The 19,647-nt window shown below is 38.3% G+C and overlaps 2 protein-coding genes across 4 annotated transcripts; both read left to right on the top strand.

Annotated features, from left to right (window-relative positions):
* The first annotated feature begins 1,851 nt into the window (after nucleotides 1-1,851).
* Nucleotides 1,852-10,503, top strand: LOC143877171 (MADS-box protein defh21-like). Of its 3 annotated transcripts, XM_077379051.1 has the most exons (3): nucleotides 1,852-2,162; nucleotides 7,634-7,676; nucleotides 9,165-10,503. In XM_077379051.1, the coding sequence occupies exon 3, from the start codon at nucleotides 9,176-9,178 to the stop codon at nucleotides 10,169-10,171; it is 996 nt and encodes a 331-aa protein (XP_077235166.1). In that variant the 5' UTR covers nucleotides 1,852-2,162; nucleotides 7,634-7,676; nucleotides 9,165-9,175; the 3' UTR covers nucleotides 10,172-10,503. The 3 variants fall into 3 exon arrangements, with proteins under 3 accessions (XP_077235166.1, XP_077235165.1, XP_077235167.1); XM_077379050.1 differs by lacking the exon at nucleotides 7,634-7,676; XM_077379052.1 differs by lacking the exon at nucleotides 7,634-7,676 and having other exon boundaries at nucleotides 9,130-10,503.
* Nucleotides 10,504-14,959: 4,456 nt separating this feature from the next.
* LOC143877170 (uncharacterized) lies at nucleotides 14,960-17,437 on the top strand. Its single transcript, XM_077379049.1, has one exon. The coding sequence runs from the start codon at nucleotides 15,430-15,432 to the stop codon at nucleotides 16,897-16,899; it is 1,470 nt and encodes a 489-aa protein (XP_077235164.1). The 5' UTR covers nucleotides 14,960-15,429; the 3' UTR covers nucleotides 16,900-17,437.
* Nucleotides 17,438-19,647: the final 2,210 nt, after the last annotated feature.

The raw sequence follows: 19,647 nt of genomic DNA, 5'->3' as shown, positions 1-19,647 counted from the left end.
AATATTTCCATTTTTTGTCCTTACAATCACTTTTCCTCTTAATCATAAGACAAGGCCATTTTTGTCATTTCGTATTGTTGATTAGGACAAGCTTAGCACTAGGGGTGGACATGGTTCGGTTCCAAACCGAAGAACCGAACCGAACCGGCCTATTTGGTTCGGTTCGGTTCGGTTCTGACATCAGGCGGTTCAGTTCTGGTTCAAAAATTTGGGAACCGAAGGTTTGGCGGTTCGGTTCTGGTTTGAGCCCCTGGTACCCAGAACCGAACCGAACATCACGGGTGTACAAAACAATAGCCTGTTAGATATTTTAAACATTAAAAATGAAAACTCAACAGATGAAAAGTTAAAAATAAATTGCTCCAACTTGAAACTTGCAAGGGTGTAGATAACAAAAGCAATGACTGCTGATATCTTTTTCTCTCTTCATTTAGAGGAAAGAAACCCTAGATCTTGACTTTAATTAGGTGAGAAAAAAACCCTAGAGCTTCTCTCCTTCCCTTTTTCTCTTCTCCACTCCCCCCTTCACAGCACAGTTCACACGGTCGTGTTCGTCTCTCCATCTCCCTCTCGTTCTACCGTGAAGAGGAAGAAGAAGAGGCTCAACTCAAGCCTCAAGGTATTTCCGAACCTAATCTTATATTCTTCCCTTTTTTACGGCAATGATTTCTCCACGCCCCCATTGGCGAGATTTCCCCCCTTTTTAACGTTAGACAAGGCCCAAGGGTAGTGATTTCCGCCGCCCCTTGTTTCTTCTCTGCACAAAAACAAAAAATTAAAAAATTGGCAGTGCTCCAAAAAATGATACTTACCCTCTGTTCTTTAGAGGTTTCTACAATGTGTCGTCCCTCTGCTGATTGTTAAGGGTACAAATTGGGTTGGGTTGGGTTGAGCTTTTGCTAAAAAAAATGAGTTACCATCAACCCTAAACTGACCCTCTATTCCTTATGAGTTGAGCTTTTGTGAATTCATATATGCTATTTTATTTGTGAAATGCATTCTATTATTTAATAGGGCTGATGTTGTGCTTCATTTTTCTATAGTAAATTCAGCAAAAAAAAATAAAAAAATGAAAAACAATAGTTGGGGAAACCCAGAACCGAACCGATCAAGTTCGGTTCTGGTTCTGGTTCGGTTCCATGGTGCAATGGTTCGGTTCTGGTTCCAAATTTTGGGAACTGAGACGGGTTGGTTTGGTTCTGGTTCTACCCAAAAACCGAACCGAACCATGTCCACCCCTAGCAGTAAGGAATACTGAAAAAAAAAAAGTGGAAGAAAAAGAGAGTGAAAACTTAAAAAACAAGAAGAAAACGCCAAGGGAGAAAAAGACGAAGATATTATTTTCCAATTCTCGATACGCAGAAAGCCAGAAAATAGTGGCCAAAGAAAGATTTGACCGGCCGTAACATGGTGAGAAAAAACTTAGGGGCCATTTTAGGGGAGTGCATTAATCGGTTAAAACCGAAATAACCGATCGAACCGAATTCGGTCGGTTATTTCGGTTCGGTTATCAAGTGTGAATCGGTTCGGTTTCGGTTTCGGTTTTCTGTGAAAATTTATTCGGTTAACCGTATAACCGAACAACGGGGTTTACTTAAAATAAACGAAAGGAGCGTGCATTTTACTCACCCGTTTTTTTTACTTGGGAAGAAATTTGGTTTCGCTTCGATGCTAGTGTCACCGCCACTAAGGGTAAAATGTCTCTATTAAATGGTTGCTTGGCTGTGAATCTAATCACCGTGCGATCATCTCACCACAAGATCTTGGCTCCATGTTATGCCAACACTTTGTGAAAAAAGCCACAACAGGTGGGCCCTTTGCAAATATAAAATAAACGAAAGGAGCTAGGGTTTTCAGTTTACTTCTCTGCCGCCTCTCTTTCTCTCTCGTCTCTGTTGTTACTGGTGCCTCCGCGGCTTTGCCTCAGGCCACCTCTCAACTCCGGCCACCACTCCACTCCCTTCTTTTCTTCTTTTTCTTTCTTTTTATCTTTTTCATTTTAGGGTTTTGATTTCTCTCCCCTCTTTCAGTCTTTCTTTTGGGAATTTCTCTTGGTATCTTGCTCTTCTCCTCCACGGCGTCGCTCTTTCAATCCCTCTCACGAGTCACGACCTTGTATTTCAGCATATTCGGAAAGGTTCCATCGGAGACTCTACTTTGCTGTAAGCCTTTTTTTTCTTCTTATTTTCTAATCAATTTCTTCTTATGAAATGTTTGTTTTTTAATTTTTCTTCTTTCTGATGATGATGATATTCTATCTGTTTGGAGATTTGATCTCTGTTTTTGCAGCTACAAGTTTTTTTTTGTTTTTTTATGAATGTTGGAGTTTTTTGGAGCAATCTCCATACTTCTCACTATTCGGTTCTAACCGAACAACCGAAATTATATTTCGGTTTCGGTTCGGTTAGCATATAATCGGTTCCGGTTTCGGTTAGCAAAATTAGGTAACTGAAATATTCGGTTCGGTTAATTTCGGTAAAATCGGTTCGGTTAAAACCGATTGAACATCCCTAGGCCATTTGAATACATGGATTTTAGAATCTTGGATTTCCTTAAAATCATAGGTGGGAGACGAGAGAAGAAACAGACAAGCCGTCGTTTTCAGATTTCTTGCCCTTCTTTCTGTCAGTAGTAGGAGAGTAGGAGATCATCCCATGCTTCCAGATTCTAGAAATCTCAAGATGGGGGAGAGATTTCTAAAACCTGGATTTCTTACTTAAAATCCAAGATTCTAAAGAGAAACAGACATGTGAGGCACAAAACAAGAAATCATACTACATCTCATGTGCGTGACCTATGGAGCTTTGGGTGCGGACTGCGAGTTATCCACAGGGATGTTTCAGTTTCTTTGATTGAGGATGGGGCCAAAGACAATGCATGTTGGGTTGGGGTCTCACATGCATTTCACGCACGGATCGCTGCTTCTTCTCTTCTCTCTCATGATTTTGAGGAAATCAAAGATTCTAAAATCCGTGTGTCCAAACGGCCCGTTAGTGTCCTATGGTGGTGCAATTACCAATGACGAGAAGGACTTTACAATGAATGTTCATGTTCAGATAATATATCTACCCATTTTTTCCATTCCACCCCTATTTGTTCGTTCTATTAACACTTCCTAACAAGGAACTGAAAAAAAAAAAAAGGGTAGAAGAAGAAGAGGAAGAAGGAGAAAGCAATCGGTCTCATATTTTCCAAACATGGAACAGAAATAAACAAATTACTCCGTCTTAACTTTCCCTAACATAAACTGAATTAAATAAAGCAATACATCATGATCATCTTTTCCAAACTCGAACTGATAAAAAAACCAAAGGAAAGAGAGCAAAACATACCTTAGATTCTTGAAATCACTCCCTTTCTTTTTGTTTTTTCCTTCTTCACACAACACAGTAGATATAACTCAGAATACTCTCCATTACAAGCCTTAAGTATAAAATTACAACTTCTTTCTAAAAATGTTTAGTTTATAAAAAATCAGAAGATCTTATGAAAATAGTAAGTTTTCGTGTTTATTACATCAATTAGAGGCCATTAAAAACAATCAATTTACTAAAATCTTTCCTGTTTTAAAAAGATCTTGCAAAAAAATAGGAACAAGATATGTTTGTTATATTTGATTAGATATCATCGATTTATTCACATTAGTTGCCTATTTAGGCAGGAAAGATTTTAGTAAATTGATTGTTTTTAATTTTCTTCCCCCTTGAATTATGTGGGACCATCCAAGACGCTATGGAGAATCAAAGAGTAAGAAACTAGGGCCAGCATTAACGTTCAAAGTTTTTTATGTAGTTTTTGTTATTTAAATCTTTTTAAGACATTGGGGATAGTAGAGTCCTTTTCCATCAAAATTTCTTAAGTTCTTTGCTTTAAGTGTGAAGAGAGTTCTGTAAGTCATTAGAGGGTATTTTTGTCCAAAAGTGTTTAAGGTTTTAGCACTTTCTAGTTCTCTTTCTTTTCTTATATATTCAAAGCCTCAAGATACTTTTCTTTTATGCTAGGCAATGATGGAATGAGTAAAGATTTGAAGTTTTTTCTCCCTTGTAGATTTGATGTCCTTTTTGATGTGTGATGCTTCTTATCAGATCAGCGTTTACTATTAAACTCTTATCTTTCATTCTTTCTTTTATCTTCTCCATCTCTTCTCCCCATGAGCATGGATGGACAACTAGCCATGAGCATGCCAGGATGTTTTGATCACCCTCATGAGACAGAGGTCTTGTGGAGCAGTTCATGGAGCATGCTAGTTCTTTGGATGATCCGGCCACAGGGACAGGGTTTGGTGGATTGGGATGGGATGGGGAACAAGTTGTGCTTCATGCCTTGGTGGGCTTTAGCTATCCGAGCGGGATTTGTGGACATGTGCTACAGTTTTGGTCATTTGTACTTGGTGCAGCTGGATACCTTGAGCACTCAAGTTGGAGGACTTGGAGGTGCGTAGTGTTGCTATACCAGGCCTCAACTCTAGTTTGCTTTAGCTACTGGGCAGGATATTCAGTCCCGTGGATTGGTTCATAGCATGTGTCCGTGCATTGGAAATCCATGCCGTGACACTTGGCAGATCCATGCGTGGTATGGACATGTTTCGTACTTGGATGGATTTTCACGGAGCTCGAGGGCCTTATGCTTGGTTGAATCGTAATGCAGTTGGGTCACGAGATGTGGGCCATAAATATTTGCATGACGAGGGCAAGCTAGTAGCACAGGTGAGCTCGAGTGGCTTGTAGTTCATGAGCTTTTCAGTTAGGGCACAAGAGGTGTCGATTGTATAGGGCCTTCAAGGCGTTGCATTGTAGCAAACTAGCTGTAGCATATGGTATGTTAGGACGCTGCTTGATTTAGTCGGCGAGAATAAAGTGAAGACCCGTGATACATTGAGATCAGTCATTATCCCCTTGAACTATGAACCCTAAATTATCTGTGTAGGTGCTCACTGATTTGTAATGCTTATTCGACATCAGTAGCTTCTTTTTAGCAAGGCTGTGATGGCGTACGGTGTTGTGGGTGTTATGTGGCACTGTGGTAGAAATGCTACTATTTATTTTATTTTCTCACATTTTAGCCACCCCTATGGAAGTCTTAAAAGTTATAGTGCAGTGGGTGAGTTTACTTCAATAATTAATAACATTTGCTTTAAAAGCTAAATATTCGGTGTTCAACCCAGCGGAATGGTGGCGAGAATGTGGATCTGCTTGAGCAGCAAAAGATTCTTAATGGTTGATCTCTTTACTGTTTATACTTCACAATTTGAAAGGTAACAGAATATGAGATAATAGGGTTCAATTGCTATAATGGTTTTATGACATTAATGTATCATCTGCCACATTATAGCTGTTGATCTTTCTGTTTATTCACTGAATTTAGCTTTTGCTGGACAATATTTTTTGGGGAGTGATAAATCGACCCCCATATATCTTAAACCTCTCTCTCTCTCTCTCTCTCTCTCTCTCTCTCTCTCTCTAACCCAGAGGAGAGAGAAAGACACAGGGGGTCGATTTATCACTGCCCTATTTTTCCAATGCTATTTTATTTCTTATGTGGTCTAGAGTGTCTTACTATTATGTTGTTACATTTGTTATCCTGTGTTGGTACATTTGTTATCTCCTATTCAATAATCAATACTTTGAATTCTTACCAGAAAAATGACAGGATCAATCACTTTTTATATTGCTTTGCAGTTGGTGTTACTTGGAATTGTAATTCAGATCTTCAATGGTATTTGATCAATTTGTTCTCCTAGCTTTTTCTTGGTTTACTTGTATTCTTTGTCAATTTTTAGGATTCGAGTGTGTTTAACGAAGATGCAATATGATACCTAAGTTTGATCTCATGGGCGTCAACCATCTGCCTAAGTTAGCGACCTTCAAAGAGGATTTTTTCATTTGCATGAGCATCAAAGTTGGTAATATCATAACGCTGTTGGCTGTTTGTTGGGCTTGTATTCTGGTGGCTCATCATGCCATTCAGTATTTTAGGAATGCAGAGTGTCATATCTGCAAGGTGTTACGAAAGAAGTGCCACCATTTAAGCAGGGTGACTTTACGACATTGTTGAAGATGTTAAAATTCTACTGTATGGACACAAATTTTCTAGCTCATAATTGGACGGATGCCTTTAAGTCTGATAGGATACATAATTTACAGATTATTCCTTGCCTCTACTAGGAGAGAACTATCTGTTGATTCCTTACTTCCAACACAGCAGGATATCGATTGGGGCTGTTGAATTTTCGGTTTCGGTCTCAGCCGAAAAGAAAATTTTGGAGGAAATTTCAGTTTTAAATTTCGGTCTGGGCTGGCCGAAATCTAAAACCATGGTTCCAGGCAAATTCAATATCTGTCTCCTCCCTGTTGACTACGTGTTCCACCACTCTCCGAGTCTATGCCGCATAACCAAAGAGAACAGGGCATAAGAGGAACCATATCCATCACTTGGTTTCTTCTTTTCACCAGCTCCCTGACTTCCTTTTGCATGGGTGACATTCATTTCTCCTTAACCGGTTGTTAGTTTTGCTTCTCTAGTGGTAGAAAATGGGAGGCTGAGAAACTTTATGTATGCAAATACTTCAAAATACAAAGGGCCAAGGGCCAATGAAAATGTCGTAAGGACAATCTCTATACTGATTTTGAATATAATTAAGTGAGCTGAAATTACTCTCTCTGGCTTTGGTTTTTGAGATTCCTTTCTAGGAATAAGTGAGCTCAAATTACAAAACTAACCTTGGATTGTCTTTTGAAGATGACGGGCAACTATTACAAGTAAAGTTGCAACTTTGGTTGTTACCCTGTCCACATTGACTCGACCTGAAAATACCTTGTGTCGGGTTCAGAAATTATTGGTCATGGGTTGGATCGGTTTTAATGTTGAAAAACTCGACCCAATCTCGTGTTGGGTTGCATTTAAAGAGAAAACACCTCGAAACCTGAAATCCGACAGGACAAATTATTTTCTTTTTGTTTTGAATTAGCTAAATATATTCAATAAACAAGGGGAGGACCGAGATGGACCACCCCAAAAACTACAAAATCACAAGAAAGCAAAAATACCCTCAAGCAGGTAAGAAATTAAACCACTCCAATCCCACTCTACTAACCCCCTCCCTATCCAAGGGGTCAGCTTCCCCAATAGCAGTTCTCCGGACAAATTATTTTCTATATATTGATATAATTGCTTTCATTGGAGTGGTCACATTTTTATGTGAAAAGTAGTTTCCTTCTAAAGTTTATGCGCTTGATGACTTAGTTTTAGTGATGTTTTGTATGAAAATTTGTTGTTTGTTATAATGTTTGAAATTAGTCACTATCCTAAGCTATACATTAAAATCTCTGACATTAGTTGCCTATTTAGGCGTGCTAATAGGCAACTAATGTGAATAAATCGATGATATCTAATCAAATATAACAAACATATCTTGTTTCTATTTTTTTGCAAGATCTTTTTAAAACAGGAAAGATTTTAGTAAATTGATTGTTTTTAATGGCCTCTAATTGATGTAATAAACACAGAAACTTACTATTTTCATAAGATCTTCTGATTTTTTATAAACTAAACATTTTTAGAAAGAAGTTGTAATTTTATACTTAAGGCTTGTAATGGAGAGTATTCTGAGTTATATCTACTGTGTTGTGTGAAGAAGGAAAAAACAAAAAGAAAGGGAGTGATTTCAAGAATCTAAGGTATGTTTTGCTCTCTTTCCTTTGGTTTTTTTATCAGTTCGAGTTTGGAAAAGATGATCAGGATGTATTGCTTTATTTAATTCAGTTTATGTTAGGGAAAGTTAAGACGGAGTAATTTGTTTATTTCTGTTCCATGTTTGGAAAATATGAGACCGATTGCTTTCTCCTTCTTCCTCTTCTTCTTCTACCCTTTTTTTTTTTTCAGTTCCTTGTTAGGAAGTGTTAATAGAACGAACAAATAGGGGTGGAATGGAAAAAAGGGGTAGATATATTATCTGAACATGAACATTCATTGTAAAGTCTTTCTCGTCATTGGTAATTGCACCACCTAGGACACTAACGGGCCGTTTGGACACACGGATTTTAGAATCTTTGATTTCCTCAAAATCATGGGAGACAAGAGAAGAAGCAGCGGTCCGTGCGTGAAATCCATGTGAGACCCCAACCCAACATGCATTGTCTTTGGCCCCATCCTCAATCAAAGAAACTGGAACATCCCTGTGGATAACTCGCAGTCCGCACCCAAAGCTCCATAGGTCACGCACATGAGATGTAGTATGATTTCTTGTTGTGTGCCTCACATGTCTGTTTCTCTTTAGAATCTTGGATTTTAAGTAAGAAATCCAGGTTTTAGAAATCTCTCCCCCATCCTGAGATTTCTAGAAGCATGGGATGATCTCCTACTCTCCTACTACTGACAGAAAGAAGGGCAAGAAATCTGAAAACGACGGCTTGTCTGTTTCTTCTCTCGTCTCCCACCTATGATTTTAAGGAAATCCAAGATTCTAAAATCCACGTATTCAAATGGCCCCTAAGTTTTTTCTCTCCATGTTACGGCCGGTCAAATCTTTCTCTGGCCACTGTTTTCTGGCTGTCTGCGTATCGAGAATTGGAAAATAAATATCTTCGTCTTTTTCTCCCTTGGCATTTTCTTCTTGTTTTTTAAGTTTTCACTCTCTCTTTTTCCCACTTTTTTTTTTCAGTATTCCTTCCTGCTTTCCCCTCTTTCCCTTCCCTATCCTCACAGTAAACTCTTTCCTTTCTCAATAAAATAAATTAAGATGCACTTTATTCCTATATATAATTCCTCAAATTTCTTAACAGAAATCAAAGAATACATATTTTTTTTTGATGAAATAAGAATTTTTTTAGGCTACAGATATTGATACTTCCATATTTTAATAAACTCAGCTGTTTGAGAACTGTAACAACTTTTGATAGCTGTTTAAATAATAAAAGACGAGATGAGTTAGTGAGTTAGTCAGTTAGTGTGAGTATTAAAACAGGGTGGTGCCAATATCAGTAGCTCCATTTTTTGTTATATAATTTGGTGTCTTCAATTAATGGTGTATTATACTACTATAACATCTTGTTTAATTTTAAAATTCCTGTTTTTCTATGATACAAGTAGGTTCTATATATATGATAGAGAAGCTAATATTAATTTTCACAGGTGGATTGAATCTCAAACTCTTTTTTCTCCTACAGATCTTTATAACATGGGTCGTGCCAAACTTCCGATAAAGCCAATCGATCGTGAGAGATCTCGCAATGAGACCTTCAAGAAGAGAAGAAAAGGGCTCATTAAGAAAACATCTGAATTTGCAACTTTGTGCGACGTGGATGCTTATTTGATATGTTACGGACCGCAAGAACCTTTCAAGGCCGAAACATGGCCTGAGAATGAGTCCAAAGTTTGCGAGATTATCGACAGGTATCGAGGTCTAAGTAAAGAAGATCAAGATCGGCGAAAGCTTGATCTTTCAAGCTTCTTAGAAGACAAGAAGAGGAAGATGGAACGTGAGCTCGATCTAAGGCGCAAACAAAATGCTGAAATGCTATACCCATCATGGGATGATCAATTGAATGGCCTTCAAGAACAACAACTAAGAGAATTATTGAGCAAGTTAGACTCAAAATTGGAGATTGTGAAGATGAGATTGGAATTGATCAAGGGTCAAAATAGTAGCATTAAAGGGAAAGAGATTGCCGTTTTTTCACAGCCAAACCCAATTGATCACTGGCAGCAGTACATTTTGGATGGTAATATAAATTGGAACAACATTGGATTGGCTGAAATTCAAAATCAGCTGCTCCCCATTTCTGTCAAACCTTCAGATCAATTTCACATTCCGTTGGATTCTTCTTACAATTCCGCGTTCTTCTTCGATGCGAGCAGTTATGGGAACTTCAGCACTAATTATAACAATTGTACAATGCATTTGCCAATGCCTCCAGTGAAGAATGAGGGATTTGGGATGTGGGACAATGAGGTTATTACTAACAACAGTATGTTCCATAGAAGGGAAGAATTTTGCAATGTCAATAGCCTGCAGTACAACTCCACTTCTCTACCATTTTTTAATGGTATTGGGACTTCTGATCTAAAGGCAACTGGGACCTTTTGTCCTGGTTCAATGGTTGGGTTTTTTCCACCAACCCATATGCAGAATGATGGTGGGTTCAGACCTGATTTTGACAATATTAACCCTTAAGAAAGGTGAAGTTGGGGTTTTGATGATTTGGTTATAGAGGGACGTCTGACTCTTACTGCTGGATTTTATGGACATGGGTTTCGTTATATTTTGATGGATCTGGATCTTTTAGGCCCGTCGAACTCTTAGTATAATAGGATTTATTTATGCAAAATGATCTCTTGTTTTGGTAATGACACTCCTCTCTTTATTTTATGCATGCTATTCTAGTTAGGGAAATGGTATCCATCATGTGATTCGATATTAGTGCGTTCCCTATCTTTTATTACAAGGATTCTTTATGTCGTTTTGATAATGCCACTCATCAGTTTATACCATTCTTACTTCATTTACATTTGAAGTTAGCATGTTTTAAATTCTTTTAAGCGAACTACTTCCCTAAGAACTTGCACCTATTTCCAACATAGTAATGGTCATGTTTGTTTTGGATTTTGAGAACCAGTTGTGATTCTAAAAGTGATTTGGATTCAAATTTCCATTTATTTTTTAATCCAATACTAAGTTTTCGACTTACGATTGGTTCCCAAAATCCAAAACAAACAGCGCCTTAATGTCAGATGATTTAAATCACTTATTTTGTAAAAAATCCTACCCATAAATTTATGTTATGCATTCAATTGGAGGCTTAAAAGTGAATAATTAAGAAAAAAGTTAGCAGCCAATTGTCCTTGATTTTAATATAGTTAAGGGTGTGTTCGGCAGCTATTCTCATTCTACGGTTGGATGAGCGAATTAAACGGGCAAAAATGGGAGAATGAAAAATTCCACAAGGTCTGGATAGCCTAAGTTGTTGATCTTTTCGAGCAAAAAAACAGAGAGAAGCCCTCTGTAGAATGGTTGTTGAATGTTTGTGGAACATGCCCTAACATCCGATCACATAATGGCAAAAACTTTTGGACATGGCTTAGCTACACCTATTCACTTCTTCTTTGACATTTCATTTTGTTAAATTAAGTCACAAAGCTCACTTCTCTCTGATAAATTTAGGAGATTTCACTAATTCTTGGATGTTTTACAATAATCTCAAGGTTTGCTTATATAGAGCACTTACATGATAAATATAGAAGTAAATCAAGATAACTATGGACAGAGATATGTGTAGAATATTCTAACCTAATTACTAATCAAATCTAGTTTCTTAATCTATCTAGGTTACCTCTACTACCCAACTTGCCTAGTATAATAACATGATCCAACGGTGAGATCTCCACACAATCCACTGATGAGATCTTATGAGATCTCACATATTCTAACATGCCCCATCAAACGTATGTGGATTGAAAAATATACATATGTTTGATTACAATGAAATTCCCCAATAAGAATTTTTTTTTCTCCCCATAAGAAAATGGAATCTTTTGATTTGAATCGCACTGCCGAAGTTTGATGATGAATATGCCCTGTTGACTGTTGTTGTTGCCGAATGTATACTGCCGAAAAATATACCGGTCGCGAAGAGATGGATCAGAACAAATCATAGCCTCAATGAGCTAGGCAAGACTCAAGCCTCAATGGGTGAAGAGTAAGGAGTCACTACGGACCAATGCCGGAATGGGCCAAAAAAAGGTCACTATGGACCAATGCCGGAATGGGCAAGAAATGCTATGGACCAATGCCGGAATGGGCAACAAAGATGAGAAAAAAAACAAAGAGATCAGCGGCAATTGGCAGCAAAAACGATGACGACAAATATCATTAAAAAAAAAATGGACAGGGCATTAAAAAGAGGATGCAAATATCAATTTTTGGATGTGAAATTCTTACTTAGAGAAGTGGATGGTTGTATTTGCAACTGGATGAGTAACCCAAGGCATATTGTACAGGTAGGTAGTCACGAATCAACAACAGGAAAGAGAATAAGGAAGAGGGGGTGTATAAAAGTAAAAAGGAGGGGTGCTAATTTCATCCCTCTTCTATGTATATATGCAGCCACCCTCTTGCTAATGTTACTGTTTCTATCCGTGTAACTACATGAGTGGGCAGACTCAAACGAATATGGAAATAGTGCAAGCAACGATGTGATAGAGATGGAGAAACAACAAAAGGGGTTTGTAAAGGAGCTTGACTTGAGATATAGTTGTGGATGCATAGGCAACAAAACTACAAGGAGGAAAACAGGAATAAAAAAAATGATGGTTGCCGGGCGGATGGCTGAGTGCCGTCCGCGCCGGAAGATGAGATCCCTAAGGTTGTTCTCAAGCCCGAGTCGGATCAACCCGCTCTAATACCATGATAATTTAGGAGATTTCACTAATTCTTGGATGTTTATGAGATCTTATGAGATCTCACATATTCTAACACTCTCTAGCTTTATGTTCTCTAAAATGGCTAGTAGGGTAAAGAGTATCTCTTATTTGTGGGAGAAATCATGGAATTAAGCCCCCCCCCCCAACGTTATCTGTTAAGTTTTAAAGGCAAAGAAAAATGTTAAAGGGGGTGAATTTATCCTCAAGCAGTGAACCTTTCTCACAGAAAGATACATGTTCTTATTCTTACGACTAGCACTCTCTTTTCTTTGAGCACAAACCCTTGGTGGGGTCAAACAATGAATCGTTTAGATCTTTAAAGAATGTGGACATCATAAAAAGTACATATATTTAAAAAAAAAAAAAAAAATCAATTGCCCCCTCCTGATTTGAAGATCCAAACCGTTCTTTTGTTGGGGCGCAACATAATTAGGCCTTGCCCATAAAATTATCTCCGGATGATCCAAACCTCCAATCAACAAATCGGGGAATTAGGATCATACGGATATGATTTTTGGGAAAGGCCTATTTACATTGGGCCCATCAAATGAACGGTTTGAATATGGGAAAAAGGGCCACAATGAATTTTCTAATATATCACGTGTTCTTTTTTAAAAGTTTGGTGGGTCACACCTTATTCAAAGATATAAACCATTCACTTAGTAGGCACCCATATAGGCCCCAACATAAAATCATCTCCATTGGATAATCCTAACTCTTCAATCTATTGAGAATTCTATACGGTGTAACTTATCTATAGATCACAGGGTTAGGATCATCCAATGGAGCTGATTTTTGGGACATAGTCTAGTAACATTAGGGCCCAACAACTGAATGGTTTGGATCTTTGAACAAGGTGTGCTTCATTGTATTTTTCAAAATATATGCTCTCCTTTGAACAGATGCAATATATACTACAATATATACCGGGCCCATCTCACATACATTTGTATAACGTGTATTTTTTTTAGGAAAATCACTGGGCCACTTTGTTCAAAGATCCAAATCGTTCATATGTTGAGCTCCAATGTGACCCAAAAATCATCATGATGATCTTAACCCTCCGATCTAATACGACGGCACGATATATGAATCATATTAATGGATCAAAGGGTTAGGATCTTCCCAGGTAGATGATTTTCGGTGTGAAAACTAATAAAAGTTACAGTTTTAAAATTCTAAACAGTGCAGTAATAGTATAATGGAGTAGAAGCAAATTACATGTAATTGTGAAACAGAGCATAGACTGAATAAGCAGTGAAATAAAATATGAATATGTTGGTAAATTAAAGTGTCTTAGATATGATGATGAAATTAGTGTAAAAGAATCGTGTCGTCTGGGGAGGGAAATGGGGGCCTTTTGTTATTGGCTTTTAAAAGGGGGGGAAAAGACAAAACGTATGCTTACACGGTGCAAGGCCTATGATGAACCTAGCCATCCAATCATTTGAGAAATGCATATTATGGAAGCTTCTTTAGATCAGAGGGTTAGGATCATCCTATGGCAATAATTTTTTGGGCACAACCTATTTACATTGTGGCTCATCAAATGGACGGTTTGGATCATCTAAAGGGGGTAATCCGTACGGAATTTTTTGAAAAAATAAAAATAAAAATACTTCATTATATGGGTTTACTCCGTATAAAATCTCGGGCAAAGAGTATCCCTGATTTGTTGGCGGAGATCATAGGTAATTTGGTCACGAAATTAAGGCATGACCTGATTTGCAAAATGCACTCAAATGTGATGATTCTATTTGCAAATTGTGAAACTAGAAGACTATTTTTGCAGATAAAGCAAAAGTAGAAGACGTCTTTTGCAAAAAACCCTTAAAAAAAGAAGAAGGAGAAAACGGTTTCTACAAACAAGTGTAGATAAGTTATCTACACACTAGCTTAAAATACAGTGGAGGGCATATTATTTTGGGTGATCCAAACCATTCATTTGATTGACCCTCACATAGATAGGGTGTCCACAAAAATCAGCTCCTAAGGATCATCCCAACCCTACAATTTGTCGAGGTAAAATGGGCTGTGTATAAACCTTTACAAATCTATCCATTTTTTACCTCGACTAATTGTAGTGTTGGAATTATCATTTGGAGCTGATTTTTTGTGGACACCCTATCTATATGAGGGCCAATGAAATGAATGGTTTGGATCACCCAAACAATATGCCCTCAACTGTATTTTAAGCTAAGCTAGTGTGTAGATAACTTATCTACACTTGTGTGCAGAAACCCTTTTCTCAAAAAAAATAAAAATAACTAACAATCAATACTCAATAGTCTAGACCTTTTCAAAAAAAAATACTCAATAGTCTAGCAAAGCAGAAGATTTATTTCTAAAAAGAGACCTGCTAGATTCTACGTTTCTAACAACTAACAATCATGTTGAGCAACGGTCTAGATTCTTGGAATAGACCCCATCAGATGATCGATGCCCTTCCCTGTAGAATCACGTGCGTCGCACGGGGCTTCTCTTTGGGTTGATTTTTATTCCCTTCAACCCGTTCCAAAAACAGCGAGGTATGAAATCGAATTTTTCCAAAGATTTGGGGTTTTCCATGACCCGGGACGAACTGCGAAACAAAATGGGATTTTCCACCCTCAAAGGTTCTCTTCTTCAAACCCTAGGTTTTATGTTTCTCTTTTTCCTTTGTTTCTCATTCGAACCCTAATTTTCATCTGGTTCAGTGCTTACTCGCCTTGATTTCCTCCTCCTGGAAATCTTTGTCTTTTTCTTTGTTAGTTTCTATTGAACTGGAAAACACTTCTATATGGATCGGAAATGGTTTTCATCTTTCGAGTTTCATTCCATATTCTAGGGTTTTTATAGTCACAGATTGTACGTCTATCATTTTCTTGTTTGATTCCATATTCTGGTGTTTTCGTAGTCACAGATTGTACTTCTATCATTTTCTTCTTTGATTCCATATTCTAGGGTTTTTATAGTCACAGATTGTACGTCTATCATTTTATTATTTGATTCCTTTGGATTTGTAATCTAAAAATGGGGGAAATGGATTCCCCTCGGATTCCATTGAACGTGGAATCGCTCAACGGCGGTGGTTTTACGGGCGAGACTTCGAGGAAACGGAGTTTGGAAAACAATGGAGATGCTTCATCTGATTATCCTATGAAGTTTAAACGGCGAAAAGTCTCTGCTATTCGAGATTTCCCAGCTGGATGCGGGCGATTCACCATTGAAATGGGTAAAAAATCCTGTGAAAATGCTGGCAGTTTTGATACTGCTCAGAGCCCAACAGTTGAGGCGGAGAGGGCTGATTCGATGGATTATGAATTGGTGAAAAGTTCGCACCAGATGGAATTGCCAGAGCTGTTGAAGTCTTCAAAACCCGAAATGGTGGAGGAATTGAGAAGCTTGGATCCGAAAGAATCACTTGAACTATCTACACCTTTGAAAGATAATGCTACAGAGTTTTCGAAGAGTTTGGATCAGTCAGAATTGCTCAATTCGTCAAAAACCGTGAAACCCCTGATTGTGGAGTTACCAAATTCTTCAGATCTAATGGAATTGGATGAATCATTAGAAGCTTTAACACCTTTGGATCAGCCTGAATTGCCAGATGTGCCTAAAAGTTCTGATCAATCTAAACTGGTGGAGATGCAGAGTATTGTGAGTCCAACTGAATCCCTGAATGCCCTTGTTCCTGTTGACAAAGCTACTGAGGAACCCCTTCCTAAAAAATATCCTCCTCTGAGAAGAGTCTCTGCAGATCGAGATTTTCCTCCATTTTGTGGTAGAGATGCTCCACTGGTTACAATGGAAGAATGCCTGAAAGCCGTGCCTTCTTCAAGAAAGAAAAGTGTGGATGATGTCGGGGGCCACAAGCCATCAAATGGGTTGCCTAGGACAGTAAAAAGTGAAAATGTCAAGGTCAATTCAATGGGGAATGATATGGACCAAATTGGGAAGAAAGTTCAAGTTAGGGATCCTCTTGTTATTAAGTCGAAGGTTACTATTGACAAAGAGGTCGGTGGCATAGTTAAAGTGAAATCTGCCTCCAAGAGTCGTATGAGTGAGAATGATACCACTGAAGTTCGTGACACAATACAGGTTAGAACAGCTTCTGGGAGTAAGTTGAAAGGGGAGGACATGAATGAATTCCGCGAAAAAAGTCAGACTAGAGCTGCACCTGATATTAAATTATCTCGGCCAGGGACAAAGTCTCCATACGTAACTGCAAAAACTGACAGAGAAAACAAAAGTTTGGCAGGGAAAGTGGGCAAGGAATCTCTGGCAAACTACAAGGATAAGAGTCCCAAGGGAAAGTCAGTGAGAGATTCAGAAAACCAAAAGATTTTTAAAAATCAATCTCAAGGAGAAGAGCCTATGGATTTGGAATCTTTTGGTGATAGGATCGTTGTGCAGGCTCTGATGGCTGCACCAAACTGTCCATGGAGGAAGGGAAAGCGTCTTTCTATGTCATTTTCGAATTCCAAAAGAAAAGGAAAATGACGGAAAATCATCAAACAAAGAAGGAAAAAACAAGCAAGAAACCATTTTGAGGCAGTTTAAAGAGATCATGGATCGTGTTGAGGACCACATCGTGAGGTTCCAACATGTTTGGAGATCGACAAATTGCGATGCAGATTGCTTGGATAGATTCGGAATGGATACTCTTCATTTAGAGATCTTTAATTTTCTTCCCTCTTGAATTATGTGGGACCATCCAAGATGCTATGGAGAATCAAAGAGTAAGAAATTAGGGCCAGCATTAACGTTCAAAGTTTTTTATGTAGTTTTTGTTATTTAAATCTTTTTAAGACATTGGGGATAGTAGAGTCCTTTTCCATCAAAATTTCTTAAGTTCTTTGCTTTAAGTGCGAAGAGAGTTCTGTAAGTTATTAGAGGGTATTTTTGTCCAAAAGTGTTTGAGGTTTTAGCACTTTCTAGTTCTCTTTCTTTTCTTATATATACAAAGCCTCAAGATACTTTTCTTTTATGTTATGCAATGATGGAATGAGTAAAGATTTGAAGTTTTTTCTCCCTTGTAGATGTGATGTCCTTTTTGATGTGTGATGCTTCTTATCAGATCAGCGTTTACTATTAAACTCTTATCTTTCATTCTTTCTTTTATCTTCTCCATCTCTTCTCCCCATGAGCATGGATGGACAACTAGCCATGAGCATGCCAGGATGTTTTGATCACCCTCATGAGACAGAGGTCTTGTGGAGCAGTTCATGGAGCATGCTAGTTCTTTGGATGATCCGGCCACATGGACAGGGTTTGGTGGATTGGGATGGGATGGGGAACAAGTTGTGCTTCATGCCTTGGTGGGCTTTAGCTATCCGAGCGGGATTTGTGGACATGTGCTACAGTTTTGGTCATTTGTACTTGGTGCAGCTGGATACCTTGAGCACTCAAGTTGGAGGACTTGGAGGTGCGTAGTGTTGCTATACCAGGCCTCAACTCTAGTTTGCTTTAGCTACTGGGCAGGATATTCAGTCCCGTGGATTGGTTCATAGCATGTGTCCGTGCATTGGAAATCCATGCCGTGACACTTGGCAGATCCATGCGTGGTATGGACATGTTTCGTACTTGGATGGATTTTCACGGAGCTCGAGGGCCTTATGCTTGGTTGAATCGTAATGCAGTTGGGTCACGAGATGTGGGCCATAAATATTTGCATGACGAGGGCAAGCTAGTAGCACAGGTGAGCTCGAGTGGCTTGTAGTTCATGAGCTTTTCAGTTAGGGCACAAGAGGTGTCGATTGTATAGGGCCTTCAAGGCGTTGCATTGTAGCAAACTAGCCGTAGCATATGGTATTTTAGGACGCTGCTTGATTTAGTCGGCGAGAATAAAGTGAAGACCCGTGATACATTGAGATCAGTCATTACCCCCTTGAACTATGAACCCTAAATTATCTGTGTAGGTGCTCACTGATTTGTAATGCTTATTCGACATCAGTAGCTTCTTTTTAGCAAGGCTGTGATGGCGTACGGTGTTGTGGGTGTTATGTGGCACTGTGGTAGAAATGCTACTATTTATTTTATTTTCTCACATTTTAGCTACCCCTATGGAAGTCGTAAAAGTTATAGTGCAGTGGGTGAGTTTACTTCAATAATTAATAACATTTGCTTTAAAAGCTAAGTATTCGGTGTTCAACCCAGCGGAATGGTGGCGAGAATGTGGATCTGCTTGAGCAGCAAAAGATTCTTAATGGTTGATCTCTTTACTGTTTATACTTCACAATTTGAAAGGTAACAGAATATGAGATAATAGGGTTCAATTGCTATAATGGTTTTATGACATTAATGTATCATCTGCCACATTATAGCTGTTGATCTTTCTGTTTATTCACTGAATTTAGCTTTTGCTGGACAATATTTTTTGGGGAGTGATAAATCGACCCCCATATATCTTAAACCTCTCTCTCTTCTCTCTCTCTCTCTCTCTCTCTCTCTCTCTAACCCAGAGGAGAGAGAAAGACACAGGGGGTCGATTTATCACTGCCCTATTTTTCCAATGCTATTTTATTTCTTATGTGGTCTAGAGTGTCTTACTATTATGTTGTTACATTTGTTATCCTGTGTTGGTACATTTGTTATCTCCTATTCAATAATCAATACTTTGAATTCTTACCAGAAAAATGACAGGATCAATCACTTTTTATATTGCTCTGCAGTTGGTGTTACTTGGAATTGTAATTCAGATCTTCAATGGTATTTGATCAATTTGTTCTCCTAGCTTTTTCTTGGTTTACTTGTATTCTTTGTCAATTTTTAGGATTCGAGTGTGTTTAACTAAGATGCAATATGATACCTAAGTTTGATCTCATGGGCGTCAACCATCTGCCTAAGTTAGCGACCTTCAAAGAGGATTTTTTCATTTGCATGAGCATCAAAGTTGGTAATATCATAACGCTGTTGGCTCTTTTTTGGGCTTGTATTCTGGTGGCTCATCATGCCATTTCTTTATTCAGTATTTTAGGAATGCAGAGTGTCATATCTGCAAGGTGTTACAAAAGAAGTGCCACCATTTAAGCAGGGTGACTTTATGACATTGTTGAAGATGTTAAAATTCTACTGTATGGACACAAATTTTCTAGCTCATAATTGGACGGATGCCTTTAAGTCTGATAGGATCCATAATTTACAGATTATTCCTTGCCTCTACTAGGAGAGAACTATCTGTTGATTCCTTACTTCCAACACAGCAGGGTATCGATTGGGGCTGTTGAATTTTCAAAAGGGTAGTCATCT

Source organism: Tasmannia lanceolata, unplaced genomic scaffold (assembly GCF_043159265.1).
Source record: "Tasmannia lanceolata isolate RefF3 unplaced genomic scaffold, GAP_Taslan_0.1 ptg000005l, whole genome shotgun sequence".
Lineage (NCBI taxonomy): Eukaryota > Viridiplantae > Streptophyta > Magnoliopsida > Canellales > Winteraceae > Tasmannia > Tasmannia lanceolata.
This window is presented reverse-complemented; position numbering and strand designations above follow the sequence as displayed.